Source organism: Triticum dicoccoides, chromosome 3B (genome assembly GCF_002162155.2).
Source record: "Triticum dicoccoides isolate Atlit2015 ecotype Zavitan chromosome 3B, WEW_v2.0, whole genome shotgun sequence".
In the NCBI taxonomy this organism is placed as follows: domain Eukaryota; kingdom Viridiplantae; phylum Streptophyta; class Magnoliopsida; order Poales; family Poaceae; genus Triticum; species Triticum dicoccoides.
Window position 1 is genome coordinate 594,689,689 of NC_041385.1, and position 22,419 is coordinate 594,712,107.

Below are 22,419 nucleotides of genomic sequence, written 5' to 3' on the forward strand. Positions count from 1 at the left end.
TTACAGTGTCTTGCGTGCATTTGAATACTGTTTTTGTACATGGATTTTTTTTATTCTTTCAACGTCATCAACGACCAGTAGCTGAAGCATACTTTAGGTTGCGTTTGTATAACTTATGTGAACTTATTTTCCTATACAATTGAACTGACAGATCTTTACTACTAGGTTGGTGATCGTACAGCCGCTTGCGAAGCCTTCAATCCCCACGTACTGCATTAACCCGATCAGATCAAATCAAATCTTTTACAACGCCTCCGTTGGTAGGTGTAAGGTAATTGCAATAAAGTCTTGTCAGAGTTGGTGGTGCAATCAAATCAAATCAAATCATTTCCAGAATTAGAATATGGTGGGTGTAAAATATATATGGGACCTGATTGTGTTGAACCACTTGAATATGTATGCCGCTGTGTTAACACATGAGCAATTAGCTAATTTATAATCTTAGACTTGCTCGGTTGGCAATAGTCATTAGTTACTGTACTCGCTGCATGATATTGAACAAAAAAACTTTATATTACCTTTTCTAGTTTTTATTCTGCACATTATTCTTGATTCTTTTCGTTGGGGAGATTGTTCTTGATTTAATTCACACTAGATCAGGATCGCGTCTTGACGCAAGGGTGCCGGTCCCAACATTTTGGTCAAGCAGGTAATTAGTAGGAATCCAGATTTAGCATATGCATTCATACAGGACAACACCGAGCGATCCATTAAATAGGGATTTCATAATCTGCACGAGTCAGTATACACCAGGAAAAAACATAAGAACAATACACTTCCTACCAAAACATACGTGTCCTCTAAATTCAGAATCACCATGGACATACAAAGTAATCGTCGATGAACAACACTTGGGACCAAGCAAATCATTCTAAGCCTACAATTGATAAGCTGGCTGGGAACATATGCCTGCCACGCAACTCTGTACAGGCCACCCGCTGAGTCATCCATGTAAATAGGGATCTCACGATCTACAATGATAGTTGATGCATCAATATATAATAGGAAAGATTTCATAAAGAAGAGCAAGGGTATTACTAATAATGGCAGGGGGCAAGCATTATTGGCATCTTGACAGTCGCTTAATACGTCAATCTTTTGATCGTCATCTTCAACCTCGTTACATTCTGGACATCTTCTCTTTTAAATCACTTGAATGGTCTTCAAATAGCATTACCCACGAGGATATGCCTCACTACCACAAGCCACGCCGACGCATACACCAAAGAAGGAGCAGCATCACATCCTCGTCTGTCTCTGCGGTGTGGTGTGGCGGCGGCTGTGCGTGTCCTGCGGAGCACCTAGTAGGATAACAACATTAGAAAAGGTAGATGTGGTTTTGGTCACACCTTCCTTGCAATTATCCTAGGGTGCAGATTCTTTATGTTAACTTTCAAAGCTTGCTGGATAACAATTGGTACATCCATGCAACTGGTACAGTTTATGTAAACATGTGTATATCAAATAGTAGGAAAATAATATTGGCAGACTGATTTCTCCTATGGTGAAAACAATGCTGCAATTAGCGATAAGACATGGGACTTTAAGACAAAAAAATAATGGCCAATTACATGAGTGGTGTCAGGTTTCAAAGAGTTTGTAAATATCAAGATTACTAAAGTACAGTGATTAAAAGGGGAACATGACTACTGAACATTATTTTTTGCCAAATTATTATCTTCGAAGAAGTCTCACAGAAAAAAGAAATAGATAAGTTGTAAAGATCACTGTGCATTTTCACTAAATCTTGAACTATATTCAGTTCATAAATTTAAAAGCATTCTCTCAAGGGCTTGAACAAAGAAAGATGCCGGAGATTAACTACATTGGAGGTTTCAACAACATATACATAGCAGCAACTCTTATAGATCCTTCCTAACATATGCAGTAGGAATATTTTGGTAGGGAATCGAAGATAAATAAAATTTAGCTAGTCCTAACCATTTATGTGGGGTTACATTATGTATTCAACGACCCTGAGAATAGTGCATGCAATTTAAGGGTATGGAGTCATACTTGTCTGCAGTTATAAAAGAAGAGTTGCTTGTCTACTGCATGAGTTCAAGAGCGAAGAACGTGATTAGTTTCAAGGAGGTCAACAGTCGCACTACCAGTTCATTACATTTTAGTCGCTCGACACCATAATCGATGGTGGCGTATTCTATTAGTTTGATTCAAACTATCATTGGTATGCCTCCTCCTTCCGGGCATAAACATCCAGGGATAAATTCATCTACAGGGTCAAGAATAGATGCTGGATTGATGCGTATTCAGAACTTGGAACCAAGAAATAAAATCCACAGTTGCGGTGTAATGCATTATGGGCAGAAATAGAGAAGTAGCTATAATTATTAAAAACGCCAAGAGCCTTAATTAAATGATTCTGCATGGTACTGGTACAAAAGATGATCCCAAAAAAGATAAAACATAGCCAAGCCATTCTAATACAAACATCAGACCATTATTCCATATGATGGGCATTATGCAACTGGCAAAGACAGTTATACTTAGATGCAATAATTAGATGGATGATTCAGTTGTAGGAACAATTAGAGAGAAGCAGTATAGCATCATGGAGATTCGGTTGTAGGAACAAATCTGATGGGAGGGATAAACCTACATCGTCGTTCCTATCTTAGCATCTTACAGCTACAATCAGCAGTGCATGAATAGGACATTTTCCATGGATTTGAATAAGTATTTTTGAAATGGGTAAACTACAGAGTACTCGCTACTATGCAAAGGGCAAAGGGAAATAAACAGTGTTCTAACCATCTGATTTCTTCGTTCGAAATGCCCTTCTTCCTTGAATTCCAAGCAGGTTGCATCTCACCAGTCCATTGGAAATGAAGGAAAACATTATAAGGAAACTGCTGAGAAAAGTGGTCCTCACAGAAGTATTAAGTACAATTCTCATTAGTGTTCAGTTTGAAGGGGAGCCTTGGCGCAGTGGTAAAGCTGCTGCCTTGTGACCATGAGGTCACGGGTTCAAGTCCTGGAAACAGCCTCTTACAGAAATATAGGGAAAGGCTGCGTACAATAGACCCAAAGTGGTCGGACCCTTTCCCAGACCCTGCGCAAGCGGGAGCTACATGCACTGGGCTGCCCTTTTTCTCATTAGTGTTCAGTTTATAATAGAGATAGTGTTACCATTTCGTAAGGAATCATGCGTTAATAAAAAGAGTAGTGTGAGAAACTTACAAATAGGACCAAGACCAACATCAACCTTTCCCTCCACCATGAATACCTTAACGACTGTCCTCAAGTTCATCATAAGCAAATAGTCACATATACGCACATGAAGCCTGCACCACCACAACCAGGATTAACCCAAAATCATCTACTAATTTATGCATCACAAATACCTATTGAATAAGTTTGCTTGACTGCAAATTAGGAACACATTTGATGTGAAAATTGAGAAAGAAAGCACTACATTTTGATATGCCCGAGCATCTCCGGGCTGACCTCGTTCGCCAAGTGGAGCCTGTCCACGGTTACCACCCCGTACCATAGGATCCCCTTGGCCACGTTCTTGGCACCGGACGCGATGGCCCTGGCCACGGTGCTGCCGCACTCCTCGATGTTGGGCGCGACAGTGGTACAATACGTGGCAGCCTCGACCTTAACCATCACGCCGATATCAGTCAAACTGTCACTTAGCTCTTTGATCCCGGTCATCACATTATGAATTATTCACACCATAAAACAGAGCAGAAACACCCTAAAACTCTTTGATCCCGGTCATCACATTATTCACACCATAACTATTCCAGAGCTCAAAGTATTAAAAGGCTAAAAATCAAATATTTCAAAATCTAAAACCAAAATAATAAATCAACATCATTCACATTGCGAGCATCTAAAACATAGCTTGTAATGTAGACAGTAAACAAAGACAAATTATATTAGAAGCGCAGTCGAAAAATAGTACTAAAAAAAGAAGATAATCAACTCCTCAAATTAAGAACCATGCTTGGCGCCTTGGCCACCTAATATATTCCAATGTTTCTCGGCTCTATTCACAAAAATTTCCACTATATTTGACAATAGTGTTTTCGAAACTACCTGCAACAGGAAGATCCCCATGGCTATGGCCATTTCTTCATCATGAAGATCAATAGTCCAGCCATAGTCGCACCAAAAGGACCAGCAGTGATGAATCAGCTATGCTGATCACTGCTCGCAACACATGCACACTGCAAAAGAAATGTTTGCAGAATAGTCAAACATTGCAAATACTTTGGGATGGTCAGGAGGTAGTGCCTCTCCTACAAATACATTAGAAGTGACCTTCGGTGGCGTGTAGTATTAAGAAGATAGAATTAAACTTAATATGCATACCTCGGAATGACTCCACCTGCTGCAATGTGTCACTATCAAGACAAAGCATTGAGGGTAACCCTTTGCTTTGCGCAGCCAATTCCATTAGCTCCAAGCGCTCATCTTCCACAAGCTCCATATACTCCCGTGCAATTCTTCGTGATGTGGCCCTTTCATTAGCAGCCTTCTGCCTCGTCATCTCTTTCTCTTTTCTGAATTCCTCCTTTTGTCTTTGTTTCTCTGCCTGCAAATATGTAGACATCTTAATGCTAAACAGACATATACTACAGTACTATGTCTGGGTTATAGTTTATTTCAAAGGAACTAAAAAGACTAACTCGTCTAGATTGCTTCTGCAAGAACTTCATGCGCTCATGTTCCCGCCTTTGCTCCCTTTGGAATCTCTCTTCCTATCTTTGCCTCTCATGAAGCAATCTATGCAAGAGAAATAATATATTTTTCTAAGGATTGGTGTCAAATTGATTTGCGAAAAAAAACTCGGATTTACAATCTGCAACCCTATGTTTGTCCCATTTATCCCAAAACTATCAGTCAATCCATATTCGTATGTAACAGCTTGTACGCTAATGCAGCAAGATACTGTAGGATTAAGAAATGAGGTCAGATCATATATTCTTTCTATTTGTATATGCCTACAAAAATATTGTTGGTCTGGTTAGCACCTTGGAACACAGTCAACTCCATTTTTAACAGTGTGCTGAAGTCCCAAATGTGCAGACATGATGTGATAAAAGAAGAAATGATATCCTCCAATAGCAATTGCATCAAAAAAAACATTTGGCGGAATCTACTCATCAATGAGCACGATGCACCTCATCAAAGGGAAATCAATCACACTGATGGCAGAGACATTTAATAAGATATGTGCTACTACGGTCCATATGAAGAAAATTACCTTTACGAAGAACGTATCGTCCTTGCTTGGAAAAGAATCAGCTGACATCCTTTAATATTGTTTTTCTACATCTTATATCCACTTGAATAATTGAATCGTCTAAAGCTAAAAACAATGTCCCTCCTTCCAGCAGCAAGAATCAATATAGTAGTTTTCATCTCAGAATTACCACATATTATGAGAACAACTTAGGCATAAAGATTATCAAATAAGCTCCCAGTTTTCACGAGTCTAACTGATACAAGTCAAAAGGGTAAAAGGTATCGAGCTGCTAGAATTTCCCAAGGGGATGTTTCAGATTTCAACCAGTCTGTTATTTAGTTTAAACAGTCCATTTTAAAATGAAATTAACAAACTACTTAAGTAGTACATCAACACATATGTAGACATGGACCAAAACTCATGTGCTGAAATATGATGATGTAACAGCTTACCAAATCTTCGCAATCTCAATCCCTTCAGGAAAAAGGCCACCGCTGCATCAAACACAACCATGTCAAAATTTCAAAAGAATTAGGTGAAAAGGCACTCCAAATTCTGCAGGTAAAAAACCTGTTATTCCGCAGATCCAACACGAAGGCCTTTACATTGTTCTCCCTTAATTTCTTAATGGCTTCCTTCACGGATCCTGGAATAGGATAATTAAGTGGAATGGTCAGTAGAGCTTGACATCTAAAAAATGATAAATGCTTCAGAAATAAAGTACAATGTAGAGCCAGAGCCAGCCCAAACCTGCAGCATTTTGGTTAAATGTTGTTAATTTGATGTAACCGATCTCTGAGCTGTCCTCTGAACCTGGAATCTCACACATCCTTGACATTACCGGGTTTAAAGTATATCTTTCTCTCCTGGCATATATTAAATTAAGATGAATGAGCAACAACCACTCTTTAGTCTTCAGTAAAAGAACTGAATCATTTCTTCTGAAGGAACTAAAGAAGAATGGTGTGCAGGAGTTTACTTCAAAACAAAATGTCTGGTATCAGCTCCACTGAGAATAGTCAAATCTACTGAGCTTCTCAGGACCCCTAGCAAGAATTGGCTCACGATTGTTAACCACTAAAATATTAGGAATGCAACACTGAAGTACAGACAAGCACCTTACACTAACACTGCATTTGACAATAATTTATTGGTAATAGCCAGGTCTTACAGATGTCTTGCTCACTTGCATCGTCAATTGCCAAAATAACGTCTCCAGACACGATGCCCGCCTTTTCTGCAGGACCCCGTGGGGCAGCTGACATTACAGATAGCCTTGTAGTTGATCCATTAGGCGCCAATGGATAGCCGATGGATAAACCTACACCCATGAGGGCACCTTGCGTGCCAGACTTACTTCAGAAAAGGCAACGGCATGCATCAGAAAGTAGTTCATACTATGTTAACTGAGCAGTAACCGGAGTTTGTGTGAGCATCATACCCGCGAACTTTTGAATTTCTCGGGTTCCAGTAACCGAGTGAACGGATCATCCAATGTTGCAAGCATCTTCTTAATCGCCGCATCTGAAATACAGTCCGGGGTGAGCAAATTCAACCACATAGCGTAAGAAACGCACCATCTCTCATATACGTACAAACCAACTGTCTCTTTAAGTGGTTCATTGTGTTTATAAAAGAAATTCAGTTTCAACCGCGGAGAGGTAGCATAAAATAGGTGTATCTGATTGAATGGTCGAATTTGGTTCTACTTTGTAAAAAAGTGAAATGACATGTGACGACTTGCTGAAGTGAAGGTCCTTATTTTTGCTAGGGAGACAGTGTTCTAAGTGGATAGCAAGGAGACTTCACACAGTGACAGCCATACATGTCTCATGCCGTGTGTTCATGGGGTTGTTGCGGAGGGAGCGCTCGCGGTACCTGAACCAGCTCTGCCCGTTGAAGGACTTGTAATAGTAGCCGTGGTCGACCACATGCCACGCCTCCAGGAACAGCAGGTTCTCCGTGAGCGCCGACACTGCTTGGGGCCAAAACCATGGGAGAGTGAAACACGAGTCAGCTAGTACTCCCTCCGTTCCAAATTACTTGACTTAGATTTGTCTAGATACGGATGTATCTAGCATTAAAATGAGTCTAGATACATCTGTATCTAGACAAATCCGAGACAAGTAATTCGGAACGGAGGGAGTAGAATCGAAGCGCATGACAGCCTGAACCGAAGGTTTGAAGCGCTGGATTAGTTACATGGGGGCGGCGCCGTGTAGTAGGCGGGCGCGGATAGGGACACGGCGAGCGCCATCCACACGGTCGCGCGGCGGCCGAGGCCGGCGGCAGCAGCGTCCGTCGCAGCCGAGCTGGCCCGTGCAACCGTGGAACCCCGGAGGGCCCGGTGGACCTGTCTGGATCAAATCCCGAGGGAGGAGGAAACGGGCCAGGGCTAGCAGCCGGCTCCTCGGCGGATGCGGCCGACGCATCAGCCACTCCAGCACGGCCCTGGCGGCGCCGTACACCACTCTCTGCCACCGCCGCCGTCGTGCTCCTCGTCCTCCCTCCGCTGTTGCTCGTCGCTCGCGACCTGCTGCTGCCTACTGCTGTTCCCCGCCATCGTCGTCGTTGTGCTCCTCGTCCTCCCTCTGCTGGGGCTCCGAGGGAAGGAGAGGGGGGACGGGAGCGAGGGAGACGAGGAGAAGGTCCACCGTGGTGGGATCCGAGGGGCATCGGCGGCGGCGACGTGGGCGGGCCGGCGAGGTGCGAGGGAGGGAGAGGTCGGGGGCGAGCGGGGGCTGGGATGCGGGAGGACGAGGGACGGGGGCGCGTGTGCGAGGAGGAGGCGGCGGCTAGGCCGGCCTCGTCGCGCGCGGCCCCCATCTCGCGGCGTGAGGCCGGGGATGGGTGCCCGGGCGAGCGGCGGCGCCGGCGGCAGGGCAGGGAGGCGGGCGCGGGAGGGGAGAGGAGGCGGCGGCGAGGCGGGAGGAGAGGAGGCGCGCGGGAGGGAGGGAAACGAGAGAGAGGGGGAGAGGAGGCGCGCGGCAGGGGGAAGGGAGCCGTCTAGGGTTTCCTCCACTGGAGCCGGCCCTTTTATACCCGAGTGAAATGACCAAAATACCCCGGTGGGGGCATGATATTTACATTTTGCTGCCATTACTATTCATTCCAGCAGTGCCAGCTCCAGATCCGACGACCCAGGCTTCTCCAGATCTCGATCAGACGGCCCAAAACTCTTCAAGCAGCCAGATCCAACGGCCAGGAACGCCAAATCGCTGAGGAGCCGGGAGAGGAGCTTCTATTCTTGTTTCTGGATGTAAACCAGACTACAAACTTTAACAAAAACAATACTATTTAAAAGTTTGTGAACTAGTGGGGTACTTATGAAAATACCCTTTATTTGTAACTTTGAATTTTCTATATAGTGATTTTTAATCTTTATCTACCTTATACAAGTTAATTATATGCAACACAGTCACCTAAATTACTGTTCTTACAAGTCTAAATTCCAATTTAGCTTAGCCAAACAGCCGGAATAGAAAAAGACTAGAAGGGTTGGGCGCTCTGCCGTTGGTGTTATTGGGTTTCTTAAAAAAAATACTTACTCTGTTTCAAAATATAATGTGTTTTATTATTTTTGAAAAGTCAAACCTTGTAAGTTTGATCAAATTTGTACATAAATGTATCAAAATTCATAATATCAAATCGGTATGATTAGATTCATCATGAAATGAATTTTTGTTTTTTTGTTTAATATTGTGAATGTTGATAATTTTCGCTTTGAACTTGGTCAAAGTTAAGAAAAAAATGACTTTCCAAAAAACTAATACCCCTTATATTTTTGGAATTGATGGCATATTTAGTTTGGCAGGTGAGGAGATGATGAAGTGTGTTTTATTTTTATTTATAAAATGTGATGATTTGATGGGCCTTTCGTGGTGTGGTTCTGTATTATCTGCTAATCAATGTATATTATGTGAAAAAATCTCTGCGTCCATGTACTATATTGATGCGGCAGTATCACATGATGATGATGATTATTTTTTCTAAGTGGTGGGAGGGTGCACCGGATTGATGTGTTTTATAGGCCGGTTGTTGCTGGTTGATTTGAAAAATCATTGACCCAATCAAAATCGTAACAAATCCAAAATTGTATACCTCAATTGAATGAAAGAGCTTCAGAATGAGGAAACATAGTGAATTAAAAGAATTGAATAAGAAAACTCCGAGAGAAATTGTTGGCCCCATCAAAATTTGGTTGCCCAATTCTAAATGAAGACCTTAATTAGTTGTGAGACCTTAAAAAATAGAAATCATAGTCTATAGTATAAAAGAATTGAATAAAACATCTCTAAAAAATTGTTGACCCGGTCAAAATCTGGTGACTCAATTCCAATTGAAAATCTCATCTGAATGTGAGCTTTTTAAAACTAGGGACCATAGTGTGTAGATGATTACTGATGTCGTGATGTCAGCAATGATGTTATCATTTGCAACACTATACAATTCCACTCATGCAGATACGGGCTTGATTCTTCTGTTGGATTTGTCCATGGGAATCAGACAGCTGCATTTTTCTTTTTTTCGATCTGCTAATTCACGTCTAGATAGATAGATTTAGGAGAGAAATGTAAACGAAAATAAAAAAAATCTCACGGAACTGGTCTGGTACTGAATTGTTGTATGCCGCCGCCGGCATAGCAACGTGTTCCATGGACTTGCTTGCTGCCTATACGACAACCGGAAAGTAAAGAGGTCACCTAGAAATCCCAAAAAGTATGACAACGTCTCGATCATCACCGCGTTACATAAGAGTACTCCACCGATCTTTCACCGCGGTCCGCACAGAATCAAGCAATGGCCACGTCCGCAACGGCGGCTCGGCACATGGTCGCTTTGCCGTACCCGGGCCGCGGCCACATCAACCCCATGCTTGCCGTGTGCCGCCTGCTCGTCGGCGCCGACGGCGCCCTCACCGTCACCGTCGTCGTCACGGAGGAGTGGCACGGGCTGCTGGCCTCCGCCGGAGTGTCCACCACGCTGCCGGAGTGCGTCCGCCTCGTCACCGTCCCCAACGTCATCCCCTCAGAGCACGGCCGTGGGGCCGACCACGCCGGCTTCATCGAGGCAGTAAGCTGCAATTTGGCGGAGCCCGTCGAGCAGCTGCTCGACCGGCTGGTGCTGGAGCTGGGGCGGAGGCCAGAAGCTATCGTGGCCGACACATGCCTGCAGTGGGCGGTCGCGGCCGGCGCGCGGCGCGGGATACCGGTGTGCTCGCTGTGGACCCAGCCGGCCACGTTCTTCCTGGCGCTCTGCCATTTGGACGTGTGGCCGCCGGTGGATGAAGGTGCCAGCGAAGAAGGTATACTAGCTAATTTGACCATGCTTCAACATTAGGAAAAACACGAGTAATTTACTCAACAAAATTGTCTCTGTTTCTTCATAGAATACTTTGAATTCTTTAGGACACGCTTCAGTTTGGTTCTTCAGTAGATCGTAGACAACTGAAGCGTTCTATGTGTATGCTCTGCAGAATTAAGCTGCAAGTCCATGGAGCAATACGTCCCGGGCCTGTCATCAGTAAGATTGTCTGATCTCAAGATCTTCAGAGCCTGGGAGCGGCCAATGAAAATAGTAGCAGAGGCGTTCGCCAACGTACGTAAAGCGCAGTGCGTCCTCTTCACCTCCTTCCACGAGCTCGAGCCCAGTTCCATGAACACAATAGCAGAGTCACTTCGCTCCCCAATCTATCCAATCGGCCCTTCAATCCTACGTGCGCCGGACAAAGGGGAGAGCGCCCGTGACGAGGAGCACCGGCGCTGGCTGGACGCGCAGCCGGAGAACTCGGTGCTGTACGTCTCGTTCGGCAGCTTCGTCGCCATGCCGCCCAAGCAGGTCGAGGAGATCGCCGTGGGGCTGCGCGACAGCGCGGTCAGGTTCTTCTGGGTGGCCCGGGACAGGGCCACCGCCGGCCTGCGGGAGAAGTGCGGCGACAAGGGGATGGCGGTGCCGTGGTGTGACCAGCAGGAGGTGCTGAGCCACCCGTCCGTCGGCGGCTTCCTCAGCCACTGCGGGTGGAACTCGGTGCTCGAAGCCGTGTGCGCTGGAGTGCCCGTGATTGGCTTCCCTGTTGTGTGGGATCAGCTGGTGAATGCCCGGATGGTCGCCGACGAATGGAAGACCGGCATCAACCTGAGGCAGCAGAGGGGGGAGGATGGGATCGTGAGCAGGGCCGCGGTCTCTGATGCCGCGAGGAAGCTGATGGATTTGGACAGTGATGCCGGCCGGGAGATGAGGAGGAGGGCTGCCCAGCTGCGGGATGCTTCCCGTGGTGCGGTCCTCGAAGGCGGCTCGTCGCAGCGTTCTCTCAGCGGTTTCCTGGAGGATCTTGTCGACGGAAAATTGGAGGTCGCTGAAAGTTCTGCGTGATATCCTTCGTTTAGTCCAGTCAGTGACAGAAAAATACAGTAGCTGTTTGCGGGTCAAAATAGTGTGCCGTCTACCAAGGCCTTCATTATGTCCGACAGATATTCTTATTTGCTTTGCTGCACTTGACTTGTTTGTATGAACTTAGAAAACACGCAACTAGGTTACTGAATCTAGCGTAAGTGGGAGACTGTTGAAAATATGCCCTAGAGTCAATATTATTATTATTATTATATTTTCACATTCATAATTATAAAGTGTATATTCTATAATATAACTACTATGATTCTGGAATATGAAGTCCAGTGAAAAACTTGAGATGGCGGAGGGCGAGGCCCTTAATGTTGCCAATGGTGCCATCCTGTCAGCGGAGCCGGGGAGGCTTTCGCTGCGTACGCTCAAGCAGGAGCTGAAGCACATGGTGGCTGGAGACTGGAGACTGGGACTGGCAGATCGCGCAGGTTGGCGACAACGACTTCGCGGTGGTGTTCCCTTCTGCAGATCTGTTGCACATGGCCAAGACAAGTGGCAAGCTTTTCCTCTCCATCCACGACATTACGGTGTTGGTTCGTGACTCGATCCATGAGACGATTGTGCCCCTCTCCATGCCGGAGGTGTGGCTCCGCCTTCATGGCATCCCCAAGAAGCACGGACGTGTCGACCGTGTGATGGAGGGGCTCAAGATGTTGGGTAGACCTATCATGGTGGATGAGCTATCCCTCATCCGGGTGGGACCGATGAGGATGAAGTTTGGATGCAGAGCCCCTGACAAGATGAATGGTTTTGTGCAAGTTTGGTTCAATCATGAGGGATACGACATTCGGGTTGAGGTGGAGAGGCTCCCAAAGCGCCCTGGAGACGGGCCGACGACGCCTGGTCCTAACAACACACCCTCTCACCCGGGCAACAAGAGCGCTGGTCTGCCTGGTCCGGGGACCGGCGGGACAGCTGGGCAGCAGTAGCAAGACCCAGGGGCCCAGGGCGGGCAACACACTGGCAACGAGGGTCGCACTATGGATGTGGACATGGCCGGCCGTGAGGATGATCCTGAGGATAGCATGCCAGACACGTCAATTGACACGGAGACTTGGAATCAATTGGTATCCATGAACTTGCGCTCGACGAGGGGAAGGAGAACGCGGAGCCTGGGGCGCTGGCGATCTCGGACACGGCTGGGAGCAGTCCGCCTCCGTCCCGCGCTCTGGTGGGGGCTTTCAATCTGGTGGGCTCGGTGTCGCTGTCTGCTGCTGGTCGCGCCGCTGTTGCTGGTCGCACTGCTGCGGCTGTCGCCCCAGCCTCCCCCAGTTTGCTCGGCTCGGACTCGGGTGTGGTGCTCAATGAGCCATCCATTCGCACCCCGCTGTCTAGCCGTCGCAACTCCGGGGGATCCGGGCGTGCCCCTAAGAAGACGGCCGGGCGGAAGCCTCCTGTCAAGCAAGCTGCGCTGGCGCTCCGTCTGCCTCTGGCGCCGGCGTGTGTGGATCTTCAGGCTGCGCTGGGCTTTGCGGGCACGGCGACCAAGGCGCGGCGCTCTCAGGCATCTCTGGTCCCTCAGCGTGCTCCAAGTGCTCGGGCCAAGGCGGCGCTGGGCGACCTGTCTTCCTTGGAGAGTGCGCAGCTTCGACTGGCGGACAAGAATCTAGAGATTTCAGGTAACCCACCCCCCTCCTTTAAGATTCTGAACGCATTTACAGATCCGCAGCTTGCTTCTATCTTAGACGACAGCGGTTTCGAATTAGGAGCGGATCATGGTGAGCTTGTGACCCTTATCCGTGCTCGCGAAGAGGCCCAAGCGGCTTTGGCAGAGGCCGCTGCTGCGACCAAGGCAAGGGAGGCCGATACCACGGCGCTGGCGGTCTCTAATGATCCAGTGACTACGGGTATTCCTACCACGCTAGTCCTATTGGAGGGAGCTATCGCAACCAGGGAGGTTGGCGTAGCGCCGTCGACGAGCCGAGCCCAGGCTAAGAAGCGTGTGGCAAAACCGGTGACCTCCAGAGGGGTTCGCCTTCGCAACCGTATTATCTGATGCGTTACATCTTTTGGAACATTTGGGGTTGCGGGCACTCGGGTCGACGCACGCAACTTAGGGAGTATATCGCTCGCGAAAGGATGGACGTTGTGGCTCTCCAAGAAATGATCAAAGCGGACTTTTCGTATCGTGATCTTGCGGCCTATGATCCTCTCCACCGCTTCGTGTGGGGTTGGGTCCCTTCCGTTGGCCATTCAGGCGGTCTACTCTTGGGATGCAATTATGATGTTTGTGATGTTGTAACCTGGGATGTGGGATCATTTTTCATCTCTGTCACGATTAAGCATAGAATCTCTCTCGCTTCCTGGGCGATCGTTTGTGTTTACGGCCCGGCCGACCACTCGCGTGCGGCTGATTTCCTGGGTGAAATCCAAGTCTTGGTCGGGGCCAAGCAAGCCGCTAACATTCCCATTGTTCTTGGGGCGATTTTAACCTTATTCGTTCGGGCGCGGACAAAATAATTGCAACATTGACTAGCCTAGGGTCTCCCTTTTTAACAATGCCATTGCGGCTTGCGCATTGCGGGAAATCGCTAGGACTGGGGCTAGATACACGTGGACTAACAAGCAACTCACTCCGGTTCGGAGCGTCCTGGACCGTGTGTTCGTTACGGCTGACTGGGAGGTGATCTTTCCCATGTGTACGCTGGTTGCTGAAACTCGCATTGGTTCTGACCATGTTCCGTTGATCCTGGCCTCTAGGGAGGATAGGATCAAGCGTAGTCCACGTTTCTACTTCGAAACAGGGTGGTTCGAGGTAGAGGGTTTCATACCCTTGCTCCTCGCGCGTTGGGAGCAAGCTAGGGCTGCGGCTGGCCGCTCCAGGGGTCCCCTTGACACTTGGGTTTCGATGGCCGGGGCCCTGCGTGGTTTACTTCGAGGGTGGGGTGCAAACCATGGAAGTGAAGCTAAACGAGCTAGGGAAGCTCTTATCGAGGAAATTAAAGCCCTTGACGTTCAAGCTGACTCTAGATCCTTATCGGAAGCGGAGTGTGCTAACCGTTATGCCCTCGAAAATCAAGTGCTGGCCATCCTCAGGGAAGAGGAGGAATATTGGCGCCGTAGGGGCGGCGTCAAGTGGATTACCAAGGGGGACGCAAATACGGGCTATTTCCACGCCTTCGCCAATGGCCGCAAAAGGAAATGTTCGATTCTGAGATTGCAATTGGACCACGGATTACTGGTCAGCCAAGCCGAAATCTCGAGGCATATTTACGATTTCTTCCTTAACCTGTTGGGTACAGCGGAAGAGAAGCCCCTTCACCTCCGTGAGGACTTTTGGGGGGAAGAATCACGGGTGTCCCAAGTCGAAAATGATGGCCTGGCCTTGTCCTTCTCCATGGGGGAGATCGACGATGCGCTTGGCTCGTTGAAGATCAATACCGCTCCAGGGCCGGATGGCTGGCCGGTGTCCTTCTTCCGGCGGTTTTGGCCGGCGCTCAAGGACATTTTCTACGATATTATCAACGGGTTTGCGCTAGGCACAGTAGACATCTCGCGCCTCAACTTTGGCGTCATCAGCCTCATCCCTAAAGTTAAAGGGGCTGACTCGATTAAGCAATACCGCCCCATCATCCTTATTAACGTGCCTTTCAAATTATGTTCCAAGGCATACACTACGAGACTTGCCCCGGTTGCACAGCGTGTGATCGACCGTAGCCAGTCGGGTTTCCTCAAAGGTCGTAACATCCTAGAAGGTCTGGTGGTATTGCAAGAGATCATTCACGAGCTTAAGCGCACGCGTCAGCCGGCAGTGCTCTTTAAGCTTGACTTTGAGAAAGCCTACGACCGAGTGCACTGGGAGTTTATTTGCGAGGTGCTGACTCTGAAGGGATTCGTGTCGGGTTTCATTCATCGCATCATGCAACTTGTCTCAGGGGGACAGACTGCGGTGTCGATTAACGGAGAAGTAGGGAACTTCTTTTGCAACAAACGGGGTCTCAGACAAGGAGACCCCTCCTCGCCTTTGATTTTCAACTTTGTTGTTGATGCCCTCTCGACCATGGTGAACAAGGCCAAGATCGCCGGCCACATTCGCGGTGTGGTGCCTCACCTCTGCTCCGAAGGGATCACCCATTTACAATATGCGGACGACACTTTGCTACTCTTCGAGCCCGATGACCATAGTATAGCCTCGATTAAGCTCATCCTCCTCGCTTTCGAGATCATCTCCGGCCTGAAGATAAACTTTTTGAAGAGTGAGGTGATTGCCATAGGGATGGACAATCCCCGTGCCACTCGCATTGCCAACCTACTTAACTGCAAACTAGGGAGTTTTCCAATTAAGTACCTAGGCCTTCCCATCTCGGACAAACACATCTCGATTCTTGAATGGGAACCCTTATACGGCAAGGTGGCGAACCAGGTTAGTCCCTGGCGCGGTCTGCGGCTAGACTGATTCTGACAAACTCTAGCTTATCCTCCCTGCCCCTGTTTACTATGGGCATGTTCCTGCTGGCTGATGGAGTCCACGCCAAGCTTGACACCCCTAGGTCTAAGTTCTTTTGAGAAGGAACTGGGACAAAAAAGAAATACCACCTGATCAAGTGGGCGGCGCTCTGCCTCCCCAAGAATTTCGGTGGCCTTGGGATCCTTAACTCCAAACTCATGAATGTAGCGCTCCTTGTCAAGTGGATCTGGAAACTTTCCCAGAACGAACAAGGGCTTTGGGCCGATATCCTTCGCGCCAAATATTTCCCCGATGGGAATTTCCTCACCTCAAAGGCGAAGGGATTGCCTTTCTGGAACGGGATTCAGGCTGTTAAGCCTGCCTTCACGTTAGGGGCCAAGTTCTGCGTTAAGAACGGGAACTCCACGAGGTTCTGGCTCGACCATTGGCTTGGGTCGGAACCTCTTTGGCATAGACACTTTGTCATCTATCAGCTTGCCACTAACGTCGACATTCTGGTGGCCGACACGCTCAGATCTAACCCACCAGCCATCTCTCTCAAAAGACCACTCCTCGCCCACGAACGAGCAACTTGGGATGGGCTCCTAACTGCCTTGCAGGGTGTATCTCTCTGCCCTGAGGCCGACACGGTCTCGTGGTCCTCTCGAGCTCCGGAAAGTTCACGGTCCAGTCGCTTTACAGTAAGCTGACCGAGGGACCGACTCTTGACATAGCTAGGGGGCTATGGAAAGCGTCTATTCCTCTGAAGATCAAAGTTTTTCTTTGGCAATTATTCTATGACCGCCTTCCCTCTTCTAACAACATTGCCATTAGACATGGCCCTTCGGATGGGTCTTGCGTGTTATGTGGAGCGCATGAAGATGCTAACCACATATTTTTCAAATGCCACCTAGCTCGTTTTGCTTGGAGTGCCGTCCGTGAGGCGTTTGCGCAGAACTGGAATCCCCATACAGCTTCGGACCTATGTGGGATCCTTCTCGCTCATAGGGGTAGCTTCGGGCGCGTGATGTGGCGCTACATAGGGGCGCTGTGCTAGTCACTATGGACCACCCGTAATAAGATGACTATCGAACACAAGTTCCCTAACCATCCTGCTGATATTATTTTCAAATGCCACTTGTTTCTCCAGACATGGACACCGTTGGGGAAACGACGTGATGCAGATCGGATGATGGAGGCCATGGAGCGGATCCGCACAATTCAGTTTGAATCCCGTCACTAAGATGCTGCTCGTGGTGATATTTTAGACTGGTTGCTTGTGTGCTAGTGTTGCTGTCTTTCTCTATCAGGCTGACACTACTAGGGAAAATCCTATACACAGAATCTTAGCAGCAGCGCGGCTCAAAAAGGAGCGCTGCTGCTAATTAGTAGTAGCGCGTGTGCGGGAAACATGCTGCTGATAAGTTTTTAGCAGTAGCGCGCTCGGTGTAAACCGCGCTGCTACAAATATCGACCGACGGTGTTCACCTAACTCCATTTAGCAGTAGCGCGGTGGCGCGAACCGCGCTACTGCTACAGATGTAGTAGTAGCGCGCTTTTTCTGAGATCGCTGCTGCTAAATTTCAAATTGGCACACTTTTTTGTCCCTGTTAGCAGTAGCGCCGTCGCCCAAAGCGCGCTGCTGCTAATTCCTTAGCCGCAGCGCGTTTTAGCTCCCGCGCTACTGCTAACCCGCACCAACCCACCACCTTTTCCCCACTCGTCCCTCCCCTCCCCCTCCTCTCTTCCCTTCCCCCTACCTCCCCCACATGCTCCCACTTTCACTCTTCTTCTTCCTCAATACTTCTCCCCCATTACTCTCTCTCTTCTATCCACCTTTCTCTCTCTTCATTACTCCTACCTAACTACACCACCTCCATTAATGCATCTCCTTTCTCTTTTTCCTTTCCCCTCGACTAGTTGAAGTTGTCTCCTCCCAAATTAGGTAGCTAGGTAGATGTAGGATTTAGTTAAGTGACCTATTTGCCCCCTAACTAGATCTATCTTTGTCAAGAGGAGCTTTGTGCACTTTTGATCTCCCTACAACATCACCTCCACCGTGTGCTCGATCTCGATCGAGATAGACGTGATGAAAATTTCATGCTTTTGCAAAATGGAAATATGTTTATGTGTGTGTGATATGTTTGTGGAAATTGTGTGTGTGGCATGAGTTGACGCCAAATTGTGCTTTTGAGTTGCCCATGTTTTGCCGAAATGTCGATTTATTTCCGTTTTGGCGAATTCCGGGCAAACTCTAGATCCATATATGTCCTATTTTTAGGGAAGGTCATGCCAAATTTTTGTATGACTTTGATGCATGCATGCATTTTTATAATCAATTTGTTTATTATTACCGTGTAGAGTTGACGATGGTCAGTGGAACGATGGTGGACAGGTGGTTGCGGTCGGCGGTGCAGGACATGAAAGAAAATAACCGGACAGAGGTTTTATGTCCGTGTCGAAAATTCAAAGGAATAGTTTGGCTCGACCCCCATGACGATGGTCATGTCGAAGCGCACCTGCTCATGACTAGTTTCATGGATGGCTATACTCGGTGGATAATTGAAGATGAGGATGACGATGATGAGGATGCCGACGGGGTAGGCAATGATGACACGGGGCAAGACGAAGAGATGATCGATAATGGCGGCGGGGAAGAGGCCGGACATGGCGGCGGAGAAGGGGCCGGACATGGCGGAGGAGAAGGGGCCGGACATGGCGGCGGAGAGAACGACATGGACTCCACGCAGCAGAGTTCATCGGTACTAAGTTCAATCATGCGGGACCCTCATGTTCAAGCATTGCTTCGCAAGGAGACGAGTACTGAGAGAGCTGCTTCTAGAGAGGAGGCTAAGCTCGAGCAACTGGTGGTAGACTCGAACACTCCATTGTATGATGGTTGCAATCCTGAGGTGACCCGCTTGAGTTTCACGCTCCAACTCGTGAAGACGAAGGCTAAAAACAAATGGACCGACACTAGCCTCGATGAGCATCTCAAGTACCTAAAGGATGTTCTTCCCGTGGGTAATCTATGTCCTACTAGTGTTGATGAGGCCAAGAAGATCGTGTGCCCTCTTGATCTGCCACATGTTAGATACCATGCATGCATCAACGATTGCATAATTTATCGGAAGGAGCACGCGGAAAAACAAGCTGTCCGGTGTGCAATGCTTCTCGATACAAGAAGGCCGGGAAGAAATGTCCCCAGAAAGTTGTATGGTACTTACCGATCATCCCCGTCTCCAGAGGTATTTTTTAGATCCCAAGGAAGCAAAGCTAATGCGCTGGCACGTGGAGAGGAAGAAGCCCGACGATGGAGATGATCCGAAGCTGAGACACGTGAAGGATGGAAGCTAGTGGAGAGCGTTGAACAGCTTCTATTGGTATTTTGAATGTGATGCAAGGAACATCGTGCTCGGCGCGTGTACCGATGGCATGAATCCGTTTGGCAACCAGAACACCAACCATAGCACATGGCCCGTGTTTGTATGGATGTACAACCTCCCCCCTGGTTGTGCATGAAATCGAAGTACATTCACATGCGCATGCTTATTCAAGGGCCGAAACAACCAGGAAATAATATTAATTTGTATCTGGGGCTACTTCAAGAGGAGTTAGACACGTTATGGAAAACACCAGCCAAGACATGGGACGCCAGCAAAGGTGAGTATTTCAACATGAGAGCCGCGCTGATCACGACAGTGCAGGACTATCTCGGTTATGGATATGTGGCAGGCCAGGGGTGCCATGGATATTGCGGATGCACGTGGTGCATGGATGATACGACGTCTCAGCAGCTAACGTCAAGGAAAGATGGCGGGTCTGGGAAAATCGTGTACATGGGGCATCGAAGATGGCTTGAACAGGACGACCCGTGGAGAAACCGTGGAGATCTATTCAATGGTCATGCTGAGCATCGAGGACCTCCACGTAAGTGGAGCGGTGCCGAAATTGATGAGCTGTTGAAAAACTGGAAGGAGTGCCCCGCGCCGGGAAAGACGATGAGAAAGGCGCCGGAGCCGTTGCTGAAGGTATGGAAGACGAGGTCTGTGTTCTGGGACTTGGAGTACTGGCACAAACTCGATACACCTCATTGACTTGATCAAATGCATATTTGTAAGAATGTCCTTGAGAGCTTGCTCGTAAAACTGATGAACATGCCGGATAAGACCAAGGATGGGCCGAAGGCAAGAAAAGACTTGCAAGATTTGAAAATCAGGGAAGATCTGCACATGCCGCCCCATAAAATGTCAGACGAGACAGAGACGGAGACAGAGGCACGGGAGAAGAAGGGCAAGAAAATAAAGAAAGAGGATTATTGCCCCCCTTCTTGCTTCACCTTAAGTCAGGCTGAGATCAATGCCTTCTTTAAGTGCCTTACTGGAGTCAAAGTTAGTTCCGGTTACTGTGGGAAGATAAGCAGATATCTAGACACGGACAAGAAAAGGTTCAGCGGGATGAAGTCTCATGACTGTCATGTGATGATGACGCAGATACTACCTGTTGCCCTTAGAGGGATAATGGACAAGCACATCCATGACACGCTTATTGGTCTCTGCAACTTTTTCGACGTCATCTCTCGAAAGTCGATCAGTGTGAAGCAGCTCCAAAGGCTACAGGAAGAGAAAGTTGTGATACTGAATGAGCTTGAGATGTACTTCCCACCCGCGTTCTTTGACGTTATGGTGCATCTGTGTGTCCATATTGTGGATGACATAATAGACCCGGGGCCATCATTCCTGCACAACATGATGCCGTTTGAGAGGATGAATGGGATCATCAAAGGATTCGTTTGTAACATGTCCCGTCCGGATGGAAGCATCGTCCAGGGCTATTTGGCACAAGAGTGCATCTCTTTCTGTGAGAATTTTCTATATGGCACAGACCAGCCGCCTGGTGTTAGTGTTGGTTTGCCCGTTAACAAGCACGATGGGAGGCTCGAAGGAGATGGTCACTCCAACGGTCGCAGGGAACAGCACGTGGCATACTCAGATCGACGCAGCGACTTTGACAAAGCAAACTTGGTAGTGCTACAACACCTAGACGAGGTAGATCCTTTCGTGGCACTGCACAAAGAAATTATCGCAAAGAAGTATCGTGACCGGGGGGTATGCAGGACGGACGCCGAAGTTACTAGAGAGCACAACTCCACTTTCCTGCATTGGTTCAAAGAGCATATTATTGCTAATCCCCCAGAGGAGGGCTCTAAGGATGGATTGCTCATATACACCTTAGCACATGGCCCCTCGCCCAACCTCGTAACCTATTAGGCATATGATATCAACGGATACACGTTCTACACGGAGGCCAAAGATATGGACAATGATGATCAGAACTCAGGGGTGACGATGGAATGCATGACCGGCAACGACAACAGCGCAATTGAACGATTTTATGGAAGGGTCGAGGAGATCTGGGAGCTTGACTACTCTGGACTGCACAACACGACGATGTTCCGTGTCAGATGGGCTAAGAATGTCGAAAGAGAAAGCCGGAGTTTCACTACCATGACTAAACCCGACACCAAGAGCGCTACCGTGAACGCTATCGCAAAAAACGAGCCATGGGTACACGCTAAGCACGTGACACAATGCTTCTTCATAACTGACCCGCGCAATCCCAGCCGTGTTGTCATGAGGAGAGGCAAAAGGAACATCATTGGAATGGATGGAGTCGCCAACGAGGAAGACTATGATCAGTACGGCAACCCAATGAGGGAAGATGACGATGATGATGAAGTATACGTCAAAAGAAGAATCAATACTAAATTACCTAAGAAAAATCGTACTCCATGGAAAATGCAAAGTCACAATGAGGGGCTCAATTATTCTTCGACGAACAAGAAGGGAAAGAAGCTGACTCAAAAATGAAAACGTCAGCACTGAGGAAACTTATGTTATCGGTCAAATGATGTAATATATATATATATGTTCCTATTTTGTATACACACTTAGCCATTATTATGCATGGGTCCAATGATGTGTAATATATATGTTCCTATTTTGCATACATATTTAACCGTCAAATGATGCAATATATATCGCCCTCCCTTCGTTCACTGCCCTCGGGAAATAAAAGTGGGATAAAATAAAGGAAAAGAAAAAGGAAAACTGGTAGTAGCGAAGGTAGTAGCAGCGCGTTTTGCCTAAACCACTACAGCTACTGAAGTTAGTAGTAGCGAATTTCATATAAAGCGCTACAGCTACTGAAGTTAGTAGCAGCGCGTTTTGTCCAAATGCGCTACTGCTACATCCACTTAACCCAAAATTCTCACCCGCCCTGCTTCATCCCGCCTTTTCCCCCCAAATCCCCACTCTCTCTTCCCCCGTCGCACCGCCGCGCCCGACCCGGCCCCGGCGCTCGCCCCCAACTCCGGCGCCGGTGCTAGCCCCCGACCCTGGCGCTCGCC

At 48.0% G+C, this 22,419-nt stretch overlaps 2 protein-coding genes across 12 annotated transcripts; one reads left to right on the forward strand and one right to left on the reverse strand.

Annotated features, from left to right (window-relative positions):
- Window positions 1–704: 704 nt before the first annotated feature.
- Window positions 705–8,104, reverse strand: LOC119277313 (carboxyl-terminal-processing peptidase 2, chloroplastic-like). 11 transcript variants are annotated; one of them, XM_037558573.1, is made up of 15 exons: window positions 7,424–8,101; window positions 7,100–7,199; window positions 6,663–6,745; window positions 6,393–6,577; window positions 6,201–6,267; window positions 5,972–6,087; window positions 5,792–5,867; window positions 5,674–5,715; window positions 5,240–5,362; window positions 4,662–4,758; window positions 4,345–4,567; window positions 4,069–4,199; window positions 3,437–3,624; window positions 2,773–3,305; window positions 705–1,301 (listed from the first exon to the last, which is right to left on the reverse strand). In XM_037558573.1, exons 1-9 carry the CDS (start codon window positions 7,651–7,653, stop codon window positions 5,305–5,307), a joined length of 957 nt encoding a protein of 318 aa, XP_037414470.1. In that variant the 5' UTR covers window positions 7,654–8,101; the 3' UTR covers window positions 705–1,301; window positions 2,773–3,305; window positions 3,437–3,624; window positions 4,069–4,199; window positions 4,345–4,567; window positions 4,662–4,758; window positions 5,240–5,304. The 11 variants fall into 11 exon arrangements, with proteins under 11 accessions (XP_037414470.1, XP_037414469.1, XP_037414474.1 ...); XM_037558572.1 differs by having other exon boundaries at window positions 705–971; window positions 1,039–1,301; window positions 4,662–5,362; XM_037558577.1 differs by adding an exon at window positions 2,123–2,233 and having other exon boundaries at window positions 705–1,290; window positions 4,662–5,362.
- Window positions 8,105–9,999: 1,895 nt separating this feature from the next.
- Window positions 10,000–11,766, forward strand: LOC119277315 (UDP-glycosyltransferase 87A1-like). The gene is made up of 2 exons (XM_037558583.1): window positions 10,000–10,526; window positions 10,698–11,766. Exons 1-2 carry the CDS (start codon window positions 10,022–10,024, stop codon window positions 11,591–11,593), a joined length of 1,401 nt encoding a protein of 466 aa, XP_037414480.1. The 5' UTR covers window positions 10,000–10,021; the 3' UTR covers window positions 11,594–11,766.
- The last annotated feature ends 10,653 nt before the right edge of the window (window positions 11,767–22,419 follow it).